Source organism: Varroa jacobsoni, unplaced genomic scaffold (assembly GCF_002532875.2).
Source record: "Varroa jacobsoni isolate VJ856 unplaced genomic scaffold, vjacob_1.0 scaffold_625, whole genome shotgun sequence".
Lineage (NCBI taxonomy): Eukaryota > Metazoa > Arthropoda > Arachnida > Mesostigmata > Varroidae > Varroa > Varroa jacobsoni.
The window spans coordinates 251,450-265,320 of NW_019213527.1; the positions used below are offsets into that span (position 1 = coordinate 251,450).

At 39.4% G+C, this 13,871-nt stretch overlaps 3 protein-coding genes and 1 long non-coding RNA gene across 4 annotated transcripts in view; 3 read left to right on the forward strand and 1 right to left on the reverse strand.

The window, feature by feature from the left end:
* The first annotated feature begins 159 nt into the window (after positions 1-159).
* On the forward strand, positions 160-8,931 carry LOC111262065 (inactive selenide, water dikinase-like protein). Its single transcript, XM_022836038.2, has 2 exons — positions 160-305; positions 4,290-8,931. Exons 1-2 carry the CDS (start codon positions 250-252, stop codon positions 6,259-6,261), a joined length of 2,028 nt encoding a protein of 675 aa, XP_022691773.1. The 5' UTR covers positions 160-249; the 3' UTR covers positions 6,262-8,931.
* LOC111262071 (uncharacterized) lies at positions 2,251-4,283 on the reverse strand. The gene is made up of 2 exons (XR_002681373.2): positions 3,401-4,283; positions 2,251-2,608 (listed from the first exon to the last, which is right to left on the reverse strand). It is a non-coding gene; the product is annotated as an uncharacterized LOC111262071 (long non-coding RNA).
* A 2,847-nt stretch (positions 8,932-11,778) lies between the features above and the next one.
* On the forward strand, positions 11,779-13,852 carry LOC147753245 (uncharacterized). The gene has a single exon (XM_086968928.1). It carries the CDS (start codon positions 12,358-12,360, stop codon positions 12,820-12,822), a length of 465 nt encoding a protein of 154 aa, XP_086825054.1. The 5' UTR covers positions 11,779-12,357; the 3' UTR covers positions 12,823-13,852.
* The window catches only part of LOC111262068 (uncharacterized), a 5,690-nt gene continuing 4,278 nt past the window's right edge, over positions 12,460-13,871 (forward strand). Inside the window, exon 1 of the mRNA XM_022836042.2 lies at positions 12,460-12,551. Coding sequence (XP_022691777.1) covers positions 12,549-12,551 — 3 coding nt within the window. The 5' untranslated portion in view covers positions 12,460-12,548. The remainder of the gene's footprint in view (positions 12,552-13,871) is intronic.

Below are 13,871 nucleotides of genomic sequence, written 5' to 3' on the forward strand. Positions count from 1 at the left end.
TTTAACAATATGTTGTGAAAAAGTTTCGTGCGAAGCTTAAATTCTGCAATTATTGTCTTTACTTTTGACCGCATTTCTGTTTAGGTTATGGTAACATCGCTCCGAGCACGGCCGGTGGTCGGCTTTTAACCATAGTCTACGCTTCGATTGGTATTCCATTACTGCTCACCGTACTTGCAGACCTAGGCAAACTTTTCACGCGGCTGATGAAGTTGGCGTTCCGATTTATTCAACGATGTGTAGAAACCGATGAAGTACGATACATACGGCAGAAAAGCCAAGCTGCCACCAAAACGCCAAGACAGGTATTCCTTTTTTTTTTTAATAATATTTTTTGTCTCATATATTATTTATGACCGTTGAAGGGGATCTACTATGGCTCTTTTTCAAATAATTAGTCTGTATAGTAGTCCCACACTCCCAAAGTTTTTGACTATTCAGCCTCAAACTCCCCAAATGATGAATAATCATGATCCCATCACTACATTCCTTCCGCCCTCCTGAAGCTTAATTTGTTTAGCCGATCTGTGGTATTTTTCGGTCAGTTTCGTCCTAAATAAGCATTTCCATTATATATAATCAATTCTGCGTCGCACAAATTGCTCGTTGAAAGGATCAGTATGATCTATGCTAGCAACATGTGCAACTTTTTCATACATTTCGAATTTCTCATACATAATCGAAATCCAATGATTTGCATATTCGCCTGATTACCTGCCACAAATCACATTGACAGACTGAATTTTGAAATCTTATCTTCTTCAGTTTATCCGGCTTTTACTAAGGGTCATCTACTGAAACGAGCATGTTTGAAATATCTATGATAGTTGATCTCTGCCGATAAATTGGGCATCAGTACACTAGACTGAATACACCATGCTTCAAATGGGTCTTTTGGTGTGTATCAATCACGCACAGGCAAATCCTGAGAATACAAATGAATTTATTTTTTTCTCTAAGACAGATGAAAAACAGGTGTATCTTAAGATAGTAGATATTAAGCATGCCATAAATTTCGAAGGTTCATATATAATCAAAAGTATGGTAGTAAATGACCAAATAAAACTTACGCTTAGGAACTCAGCAGTGAAGGGAACTGTCGTCAATTCTACGTAACATCTGCGTAGGCTTTGAAAGAATGTAATAGCTGACCCAAAGACCACATTTAGCATATATTGCTTAATAACAAATACTTGCTTAACGGATATCTCACTGTTTATAATATAGAAAAATTTCCGTTGCATTTATAAATCATATGCGTAGGTACTAGTCGTAGGTTTTAGACAGAAGACCCAGTTTGATTTTGCCTTGGCACTGACGTATATGATGCATCGCATCTGAACATAAACCAGATAAGCATGACCACCCAACTAAAAAATAGAAAACGCTTTTCATTACGGTGTGACACTGAAAGCCAATTAAATTGGGCACGGACGTACCTCGAGCTTAGTGGGTGTATCTAGTTTTAAAATGTTCAGCGTTTTTCTTGTAGATATTTTTGCGTTGCAAGGGAATTAGCTTCGTCTATTGTATATTATACCGTATAATACGATCCTATGGCACTGGTTCTATCTGGTTTTAGTTATCTTGTATTTTAAATTAAGTTATAAAATAGGCACTTTGGAGTATGGCTATGTTGTGTGGATTGTGCCGCCCTCCGCTCAGACGATCAAAATACTCTCTTAGTGAAATGCATAAAAGATTTTTATTGATCTCGAATAACATCAGAGCTATTTACCCGCTCTCCATCCGGCCAGCAATGTGTTGCACTGGGGTTCAATTTATGAAAAACTTAAAAATTAAAACAATTTTTGTTTTACTTCTTGTTTGTACTTCCATATTCAAGCGCGGTGTATTTAAAGCAGGTTTGACTCTTAAGCTTAACATGTCGAAGCTATATGATTGTTTATAACGTTTGAAACACATTTAACGTTCTGGGTTGGTTAAGTTTTAGGGGTCGTAAGTGTTTTCGTCATATCATGATGTCGTTATTAGAAATATTAGAGTTTTATATATATATATATAAATCGTAATGTTCTAGAAATAAGCTTAGACCTTTTTTCTGTAAAAAATAGGGGCCAGCCTTAATTTTACCGAGCATTGGTAATCAGCACGATCCCAGTTGAAACAGTAGCAATAGTAACAAATTAAATGTTTAACACACCCTCGTAACATAAAGGTTTTTGGCACAAAAAAGCTTCCGCTATATAATATAATTGCTACCATAGTGGATAGTTAGTACCAAAATCGAAACTGTAGAATGATACTTTATTCTTTTTAAACGCGCTCTGTAATTTAACAGCAACATTCATGACACAAGGTTAGCTGTGGTGTCACGAAACCTTTGACACATAGAACTTAACAATTTACAATGCAATTGACAAATCATGGCCTAGATAGGCCTGTTGAGAAGACACGGGTAGTCATTGGCGGGTGCAACTAGGTTTGCAGTCGCATCATTGACGTTCACAACCAACTTCAGAAGGAATATTTGTTTCTAAGCGTCTTGTTGTTGGCTAGGGATGAGGAGGTTCAGCGGTGGACAGCACTGTTCGATTGACTTTGAATAATTAAATACATGGAGGTTCATCTTATAACAGCCATTCGACTGAAACAGAAATAACTCATTATGAGAGGTATTTTATCAGAAGTTGTCTATATATATATATATATATATATATATATATATATATATATAAATTTTACGCATGCCATGCATTCAAAACCTGACAAGTAAGGTGTGTATAATCTATTATATTTCAGCGAAAATTATCATTATTTCAAAAACATTTTACAGCGTATAGCCATATTAGATTAGTGTCATCCTTATCAGTGCCAATCTTCTACGAAAAATTTTCGAAACTGTATTTTTTGTAAATGCGAAGTATCTTAAGAAAACCTATACGAAAGATGTCTAAAGTCAAACTATGAATTCGCTTGGTTGAAAAAGAGCTTGACATCCCTAAAGATTCAAGGCTCGTAAAGGGAGTCATTACGAAACTAAATTTTCCATTTATTAGTTGTCTCCTAAATCAGTTGTATAACTGACAAATATAATCTCATTAAATTATTTACGAGAATACCGTAAATGGTATGGTAATCTCAGAAAAATCTTATTGCTATAGTAATGCTATTTATAAAGAGCCCTGTGTTTAATGATTGATTGGATTACACCGAGCCAAACAATCTTACTCCACTTATCGAGAAAAATAATTACACTGGATGTTTTTGAAATCGCACGGAAAACTGAGTAGCAACATACACATGCATTTTAAAAAACAAAACAGCAATTTACGCCAGTTTCGGTTAACATTTTTTGCAGAAATAATTTAATATATATATATATATATATATATATATTTTTTTTTTTTTTTTTTTAATCAATATTTATGTCACATACGTCAAGAAATACTTAAAAATTTCCAATGAATCATAGACAATTCAGTAGATGTATGTTGAACGCTATGTTCATAAGATGGGCTTCATCAACTATGTGCAAAGTTCACCAAATGACAGCAGACGGTCACGAGCTGTTTTCCGCAATTTGGCTTTGCATACATTAAGCGCAACATTTAAAATGAAGACGACGAACAGTGGAGACAATCATTTGAAAGCAAGCGTTAGCAGCTATTAACATTGTTTCCAAATTAGAAACATCTCTGGAAAATGAATTTTCTACGAATTGTCACAAACAAATGCAATAACATCGATACTACTACAAATATTTCAAAAAGCTTGAAATCGTAGGTTCGGCCCTTCGAGCAGCTAAGAACCAACAATCTACTTTTCAGAGCGATCGCGTTGTTTGCTTCTGATGTAGACTAGATGCGCTATACCAGCAAGAGCAGCAGTTCCACCACTTTCAATTTCGGCCGCTGAAGGCCAACTTTAACTCAACTAGCATATATCAAAATTACAGCTGTGATTGAGGATGCTATCCTAGCTAAATCAAGTACAAATTATATTTGTAAAACTTAGGTTGACAGGCGTAGCAAGCCCGACAGTGTGGCTCATTGTAGCGGCTCACTTGGCCATCTAGTCCTTAGCTCACAATCGTTGTTTTCATCGGACGAGCAAGGAGGTGATGTTACCTTGTGCGGAGAGTGTTCGCTGTCAAAAAGTGGTAGTGTTCAGTGCCTATCGAGGCAACATAACATATTTTGCTTCCAAAAAAAGAGCCTATTCGATCCTGTCGTTAGACAAATGCACTGTCCTCAGTTACGGCTTGCTGTGTAGGAGCAACTCGGGATAAATTCGACTCTTTCGTTCTTCGTTTCTGTGTATTATAGGTTTATTTTGGGTGTGTGCGTGTGGTGCGTATTTTTTTGGCGGCGTCAGCTCGCATCCCGGGGTTCTAGCCCGGTTTCCATTCAGCGACGCCTCCGCGCACGCGGCGCTAACCCGCTTAGCGTCATGAACAACCGGCATCCGCATGAGAGCCGAGCATTTATCACCTCTGCGCTGGACTTCACCAATATGTCGACAATTCAGCCGCATTCGCAGATATCGCGCAACATGACGCCGCAGCAAATTGCTCGCACGATGACACAACACATGGCTAGGAATATGCACAGTCTGCCAGATATGACGCAGGTTGTTCGAAATCTTACCGGTCAACAGACGTCCAGCGCGGTGGTCAGCTCGAGCTCTGATCAGCTCAAACATCCAACCCAGCTTCATCATCAGCAGCCAGTTAGTTACCAAATTCATCAGACTGCACAGCAGCCAATAGTCAGCCAACAGGTTCTTCAACAAATGACTAGTGGTGGTGGCCATATTCAGTCTATTCAACAACAACAACAGCAGCAGCAACAACATCAGCAGCAACAGCAAAATCATGTACAACAACAACAGCAAGCACAGCAGCAACAACAACAAGCTCAACAGAATAACCAAACACATCAACAGCAGGAAAGACCAGAGTTGACAACCCTGCAGCCTGCGCGGGCTTCAGACCTCATCACCCTGCAGCCGGCAAATGCGCTCAGCGCTCACCAACAACAGCAGCAGGCACAGCAACAACAAGCACAACAACAGCAGCAGCAACATCAACAGGCTCAAGGACAGACGGCAACTGCTGTACAGCACGCTGTCAAACTTGAACTCGAGAACAGTCACGGAGGAAATTCCTACACTCGGTTTGACCCGGTAGCATGCGGTCTTGACTCTAGTTTTCGGTTATCGAACTTCGCCGAACCCCGGCAGGAAAGCAAGTTGGGTCAAGAGGCGCTTGGCGCACTTATGCTAAACCTAGACATGCAAAATCTCTCAACATCGTACATGCATCTTGGTGTACCTCGAATCGGATCCGGGATGGAAGTAACGATTTCACCGACGCGTAATCCTGATAGCGTACTTGTTCAATCACTGGCCCGTAACGTTGGTACCATGGACGACCCATACGTTATGGGCAAGGTGGCATGTACGGCAGTACTGTCGCATCTGTATAAGTACGGCATTGTTGAGGTCGATACGCTTAGCTTAATGTTAAACATAAGCAACAAAATGACGGAGAAGGAACAAGAAGTTATAATCAACTATATTACAAAAGGCTTCAAGGATCAAGCGTATCTAGCAGGTGTGAACGTTAACGGCTGTCAAGCGACACTCAACCCGTGGATGACATGTGGCGGATTGGCTGCTACTGTTTGTTATAACGAGGAGATCCTCGTTCCGGATAATGCCGTTGCTGGCGACGTACTTGTGCTTACGAAGCCCCTAGGCAGCAGTGTGGCCACCTCGGTCTACCAGTGGATGGAGATACCCGACCGTTGGAATCGTATAAAGTATTACCTAAACGAGGCTGATGTCCGAAAAGCGTTTGCCCGCGCTAACGATCTCATGGTGCGGCTAAACAAAACAGCCGCAAAATTGATGATGAAGTATGGTGCACACGCTTGCACCGACCTCAGCGAAGTGGGCATTTTGAAGGCTGCTCAAGAGCTGGCTGCTGTACAGAAAAACGATGTAGCGTTTGCTATTCACAACCTACCCGTGATCGCGAAGCTACCGCTGATTGCCAAGAATCTGGCTGCTGAGTTTCCCATTTCGCAGGGCACATGCCCCGAGCAAAGTGGAGGGCTGCTGATTGCGCTGCCGCGGGAAAAAGCCGCCACCTTTTGCAGGGAGATAGAAAAACAGGAACACTATCCAGCATGGATTATTGGCATCGTTGAAAAAGGCCAGCGTACCGCCAAGGTCATCGACAAGCCACGCCTCATTGAAGTGCCCCAAAAGGACAACCCCGATGCTCTTTGGTGATTTGATTCAGCCAACCTTATGCACACACAGGCACCCGAAGCGGAACAGAGAGAAGCCGCTTCAGCGACACGGTTTTTACACACACTGTGACACACACACCCACATTGTAAACCAAAAAAACCATGGGTGTGTATAGAAATACATCACCATAACACACTATTGCATCCCTGTATGTGGCTAGGGTCATTAACAGCATCAAAACGAAACACGAGGTTTAGGGAGAACTTGTAAATGAGGAGGGCCTGTAGGCCCCGTGGCGGCTTGCATTGATTATTGACAGTGCCTTGCTGCAGAATGCCAACCCTGTCCTGTTTCTCGTAAGGGCTTACGCACTTACTGTTGTTAGCTTCAAAGTCGACTCTAGGACTATTGAAACTGTTCGAAAAGATTCAGTTTCCGTTGGAGAAGTTTGTTTCGTTGACATTCTGTGTGGCACATTTCTCTGAACATTATGGAGCACAACAGGAAACGGCTGCATCGGCTTTGTAACGGCGACGTCTTGTATAGCAATTAGTTTTCCTTATTCAGTATGTATTTTATGAAATTTGCCTTTTGCTCGTCCGACGCACCCTTAATGCGCATTCGCCATTCTTGACTTACCATTCGTAGTAACGCCTTTATGATTTGTTTAATTCAGAAAACCGCAGCAACGTGAGTTAAGCCAAATATATGTACATTAACTAAAACAAGTTAACGAGGTTTAAAGAACAACCCGAATGCGCAGCACAATAATTTATATATATCGAAACTCAACCCCCGTTCATTTTATTGCTACCTGCTAAACCAATATTAATACCGCTGGAATTAATACCCCATTTCACCTAAAACGCAGAACATCGTAACTATACAGAGTTTTATGTGCGTGAAAAGACATTTAGTGTAAGCAAGGAAAAATGTTCTAGTTTTCAAAAATATTAGTTACGTGCTACAAGTACCCTAAGGTCTAAATCCTACAATGAATCTAGAATTTTGTAGCGCATATTCATTTAAAATATTGATTTTAGCTGAAATTTCAAGGTATTTGATTTTAGTGCATTTTTCTGTATTTTTCCGTGGTTACGATATAATACCTATTTCGTTGTACTTGAATTAAGCTAGTAAGTTATCGTAAAATAACTACTTTATCTTTATAGTGGCAATAAATAGCTTGACTGATCATATTATCATATCGTAAAATATTTAGTTTATATAACACGTGAATACCTTTAAGAAGTGAAATGCTCATTTCAGTGTCATATGCTTTTGTAGAAGTGGCACATAGTCTGTCACTGAGAAGCTGTTTGTAAAATCTACAAAAGCGTTATTAGTAGCGTATATGAACTATGAACAACAATAGAGACTGCATTGGATTAGTGAGTAGTCGTTAACGGTTTATTTTGCGTACGTTACGGCGCATAATTCAAATATAAAGTTGGCCTGCTTTGAAGTTGAGTGACTCGTATGTCTTATATAAATGTTTTGAGTTCTACGTCAGATTTTAGCGTTAAGCATTAGTTTAAGTGGCGCTATCACAAAGACCGACTAGTATGTCTGGTATGGAAAGCGTTCAAGCAAAAGTAGCTGGAAAAGGTTATATCATGAATTTTAACGGGAGAGTTAAGTAACTTCTATATAAGGTGTGCCCTAGTAAAAGGATCTACGGCGGATGAGTTTCTGCTCCAAATATATTTCTTAATATTACCGTCTATTTATATGAAAAGATGAATAAATATAGTCCACCGTATACATTGGATGTATGCGAATGGAGAAGATCGCAGACAAGTAAAAGTCTCTATACATCTATAAAAAACATATAAACATTTCAGACCATTCGGTATTGTGGAGAAACATTATGTATCGCGGTCGGTTGGTCTATTATCGGCGAGATGCTGGGTAACGCTAAGAAACTTTGAAAAGAACCAACGCCTTCTGAGCAACATGTCGGTCATAAGAGCAAGGCAAAATTGTGCTTCACGTCATGAACCTTGTACATGGCCAAATAAATATAACGTTACATTACCATAAATATCGACAACATTAGCAAAATGCCGATAAATGAAACAGAACGAAAGTCCTGGGGTTGGCAATTGTCGCTTACACATCGTTCAAAAAGAGACGTCACTGAGAATGGCTTTCTCTGAAACTATGAAACGACGATAAATAGTGTATTATACTCAATCATCAACTCGCTTACGAATGACTGGTACGATGCTAGATGCATATTTCACTCATTACCGAATAGAGTGAAATGTAAAAGAAATGAAAATTAACAAAATAGAGCCGCTGATTAGCATGCTGTTTATAAGCGAAAGTTGGGTAGGGCAAATGAAGTTTGAAAGTGCTAGCAGGGACTCTCATTGGAACCAAAACTGAACTAAACTGAACTCCTGACTCCCTCGAGCCTATTTCGATTTCTACGAGTGAGAGCTCTACGGTCGGTAGTATACGAAGAATGTGATTACGCTTATTTTAACGACGGGTGGTTTTCGAGGAGATCGTTACCACAGCAGCTACCATTATAGGCACGAGAGAATCGTTTGCGTCGTGAGTGCCGCTACGGAGAACGTCTGACGTGATAATATGACGCCAAGATAAGACTAATACATAGCAATGTACATTTGAATGTTTATCTCTTTGAATAAACGAACGGACCTAGATATATTATATATACAAGGGACGTCATTATCATTTTTTCATTGCCATTATTATTAGTAGTAGCAGCAGGTAACACATTGATTAGCTTTATGCGCAACCAGAACATTAATATTGGGAGGAGCTACAATAATGCTAGAGCTTCGATTAATACATACAGGATAAACCAATATAGTGATCAACATTTTTAAAGGATTAGAATAGACTAACTGACACTTCTCAATCTTTAGAGGAGTTCATGTTATTGTATGATGAAATCGCCTAGAGAAAAGTAATTTCTCTAAAATACATATCTTTCGCAATAGCAGTTCTTCACGATGGTGTTATGTACTTGGCGTGGCACTTTGGCACGCTTTGTTCAGACTGGCAAGCTTTGTTCTGCGCCTGTCTCGATTTAGCTAATTTCATTTGATACAATTTGTCGGAATAATGGCCTTTTTCGCGCTTAAGCATCAATTTCAGGTAGAGGACAATGTGTAGTATTTTGGCTCAGTTCACTGGGGTCTTTGGATTGATGGTAAAAACACCGGTCCTACATAAAACATCACGCTAAATATTCACCCATCAAATGGTAAATCTAAAATTTAGGTATAGGAACATGAAATATATAATACTTCAGCTAATCGACAACTTTTGATTGGTGCCAAGGAATACACTCCGCGCATAGATACCCATGCTTCTATCTTAGTGTCAGAATAAGAAAAACAGTCATCAAATTTATCTTCGAACCCTGTTCATGCCGGAACATGGATTTTAGGTATAACAAGATAAGTTTGCCATATCAGCCGTTTTAACTTTCTTATTGATATGGATTAAAAATTAGCTCAAAGGACCGTTTAAAGTTTCCTCGGAATATATTTCCACCCCTTTTGCTACATGAGACAAATAGATGTCACGTTTGACTTTGGTGCCCAAATGACCATTTTAGAGATGTGTATGGAAACATACATAGTACTTCGATTTAGACCGGCGATGACTTTCGGTTGGTATCAAGATAAGCCCGTATCCGTTAATAGGCGTGCGTGTGAATATTGGTTGCCATTTTGTCACAAGAGACTTATTTTTCGTAACCTCACCATAATTTTGTTCATATTAGCCTCTACAGCCTTCCCATAGATATACATAAAAATACTGGGCCGTAATAACTCAAAAAGGTTATTTCAAAAATAGAAAGAAAAACATCATGACCGAAATATTTGGTTTACGGAATTGAAGCTCGATTGCAGCCTACACCTTTGCAATTATCCCGTTGAATTTTAAGTAGCTAAAATTCTGTAGAACCAGTTTCAATATTCTGTTGTGGCTATCCCACTAAAGCAAATCTATTTCAACCAGTTTATCAAAGACATTTATTCCGTCGCAATTATTCGGCTTCACGCACCCCGTTTTACTATTGGAACGTTCTGACAGTCCCGCTGTGAAGCTGCAGTTCTCTCAACAGCCTATTTGATATTTTTGTTGCATTTGACCCCTATAGTAAGATATTGCTCTATTCCATACATAAACTAAATATATCCAGTTGCGTCCTGGAATCCTGTTATTCCACTGCAACTCTATGGTTTGAGTAATCACGTTTTTTGCTTTAATCAGTTATTATTTGGAGTCAGTGACCTTCTATTGTTTTCTTCCAACAATAATTAATTACCTTGCTGGAATTACCCTGCTTTCTTAGTAAAATATCGTAGTAATCCCTTTACTTTAGCGCAATCGATACGTCAACTCATTAAGTGTATTTCACTGCTTGAAGAAATAACTGAACTAAATTCCAAAATTATCAATATGAAACTGAAATTTTTCTTAACTAACCAACTTTCTGTTGTGCATGTAGCGCCATCGTGGGATCTTACCTAAGCATAATCCCGTGCTTCTGTACAAATATTTTCACCTTCTCGTTGCAACGGTGTTATAACATCAATACCTTGTTTCATTTATCGTGTCCTTCTACTTCAATGAATCCTATCACTCAGAAGAAAGTATCCATCCAATGAATAAATGTGAATCATATCTGCAGAATCAAATGTTATAAGCTGTTTTGAAAATTGACTAAATTGGCATCACAGCACCACTACAGGAAAAAGAATTTGTTCCTGGAAAAAGTGTTCGCTCGCTTGAAAAAATTAGTTGAGATGGTTCACATGTCGGCTATTAACTATTAACCGTTTCGGCACAAATGTCATTCATTACACAACTAAATTGCAGAAGGTTAAAAATTGACAATTTCTTTTCAAATCTGATGTTTCGTTCATTTTGGAAAGCTTGAATACGTAAAAACCTTTTCAAGATCAACCTTTATTTTCAGCTTGCTCAAATTAACATTACGTTTTACGGGGAAAACAAAATTTTACTATTTAGAGGAAAGAAGTGTTCATACAATTTGCTCTATCTTAGTCGCAGCTCCTTTTAAGATCAAACTCTAGCGACCTATTAAATATTAAGCCTAATCCGAATGAGATTAAATACCGAAGCCTAGCCCGAATTCTTTATGGGCTTGATTTGGGTTGGACAAACAGACAGATGGATAGAGTTTCGACAACATATAAAGGTGTTTGGTTTCCTACTAAACCCACTTCATTTTTCCTCTATAGATATAAAAAGTCCAGTAACGGCTAGCTTCCTGCCCATTTTTATGATCTAATAGCTGCCTCCAAAGTATATTATAGTGTGGAAATAGTCTGTTATACAACACAAGTTTAGTATACTCGTTCGCGCAGTTTTCGCAAGTATATATATGTGCATATACTCAAGAAATTATTAGCAATTTCCTGGCTTAGCTTTAAAATCAACCAAGTTAACATTATTCTCTAAGGTGTAAAAAGCACGCTTTTCCCTTTATGAGCAAGTATATTTGCCCAGGGGGTACAAAGTCCGTATAGTACTTTTGTAAGAATAATTGAATGAGACTGAAACAAGCCTATATAGGGATTTTATAGATATTTTTCAATATCCAGGTGCTTTTCTTAATAACAGCATACGTTTGCCATAGGGCATTTACTGTCAATTAAGTGTTGATTGAAACTGGTTGTAGTTTGGATTTTTTGGATGGACTTTTCATACTAGAAGTCAGCCAGCTAAAGTAATGTCGAACGGAATAAGTACTAGACGTGAAATACGAAGAACATATCCAGCGGCGTTTCTGCGGTGTCTTCAAATTTCGCGGGCTTCTGTTTCTCGCCATCTACGGCAGGCAATCTAAACAGCTGGCGTGACGGTACTGCTTTTACCGACGGCTTTTATACGATAACGAACGGTTTTTTTTCGCAAATTATACATTGGAGAGGGATTAGTGCTTGAGCTTCTGTGAGAGAGGTTACATTCTAACAACCGTCAAAAGATAATCCCGTATTTTTCGCGTACCGTGTTAACTGACAGATGAAGAATTAAGAGAAATACACGGGTACTCAGCGCTGGTAATGCCTAGGGCGGTAGAGCCTTTCAGTGTGCCTTTCTTGCCTTATTAGACGTCGGATGTCGCTAATGGCGGACGGAGCGTTCCGTCGAAATGGTTCTCCATCTTTTGCAACCGCATTGTCCGCAGAGTTGTCACAAAATGACATCAACGCGCTAATCACGGGAGCGTCCTCGGTTCGATGCTGTCTACCTGGATGTCGCGGGGCGATCCTGCATCGTTTCCCTAAAGATCCTGTTCGACGACGTCAATGGTTAGTGTTTTGTGGGCTACCTGATTTGCCCGAAGACATCTATCAGCGATACAGGCTGTGTTCACAGCATTTTGATCAATCGGAATTGCAACGGGTGGGATCTATCAAGCTGAACTCTAATGCAGTTCCAACGATAGGCCGCCCCCAGCATCTTTCGGGCTTCAACCCGCTTCAGCCAAACGAAGCTTCAGGTGTTCTTAAAGAGATACTCTGTCAGGCTTTGACACCCCGACCTGACGATACTGCGTTTGATCCAGAAGAATTCTTTTGAAAACTTGTCGCGAAATATTGAAGGCGGTGGTTCTCAAATGAATACAAACGGCATGAGTTGGTACTTGATGCTTTATGGTAAATAGAATTGCATAGTTTATTGAAAAAAACCGATTGGATGGCTTAAGCAGGACACTCTAAGAGGCCAAGCTCAATCATCTATAAGTAACCAGGAATATAAAAAAATGACATCCCGACAAGACCTCTGCCATTTTTTACTTCCCGTTAGTAAGCGCCATCACCTTCAACGTGAAGGAGTAACCACGATAAAGGATCTCACACAACGGCCAGCTGATGAAGAAGTCCACCTAGTATCTGGTCTCGATTTCTACAATAAACTAAAAGTAGCGGGTTTGTACACTGGACGGGTATATCATAACACCGTATGTCCCACCAATGTGTCGATTCTTGAGTTTAATCCCAAATTGCACTGTGACAGTTGGCAAGAGTTCATCGCTTGGCTTCTGCACACCCACGAGCAACTTCGTAATGAACGACAATGTGACGTGGTGTGCATTCACAGTTGGGATTTTCATATCTACTCAATAAACGACGATTTCAGACTGAGGAAAAAGGTGCACCTAAGATGCCAATCACTCGCGACCCTTCTCGCTCGAAAATGTGATGTTATTGTGCTTCTAAATTAGCAATCGCAGTAGTGACAAATTTACCAGCAGCAGGTGTATCACGCGCCCGTATCTGTCCAACTATCGAAAAAAGAAAAACGTCTTTTTCCTGCCGAAAGTTACGAAGATCACGTTACAGATATTTGTAAATAGCTATGAAGTTATGTGTGATTGCTTTACTCACTAAGATTTCCTAGAAGTGTACTGTCTCGGTAATCGGCAGTTAGTTATTCCTCGTTGTAATTTTTGGCTATTTTGTCTTTTCTGTAGTACAACGGGTTACTGGTTAGATACTGGTGAACAGAATTGGACAATCAGATTAGTGGTTTTGTGCCCGATCTTATGGGAATGCTAAATGTTGTTGAAATTGTAAAAAATAAATAATCACGTTTTCAATAAATAAAATCATTTGTTTTAGCCATAT

Excerpts from the sequence above, each read along its gene's own strand:
- LOC147753245 (XM_086968928.1), top strand. The coding sequence starts at position 12,358 with ATGTCGCTAATGGCGGACGGAGCGTTCCGTCGAAATGGTTCTCCATCT.
- LOC111262065 (XM_022836038.2), top strand. The coding sequence starts at position 250 with ATGAAGTACGATACATACGGCAGAAAAGCCAAGCTGCCACCAAAACGC. Across the intron at positions 306-4,289 it reads CCACCAAAACGCCAAGACAG|GTTTATTTTGGGTGTGTGCG; the intron begins GTATTCCTTTTT and ends TGTGTATTATAG.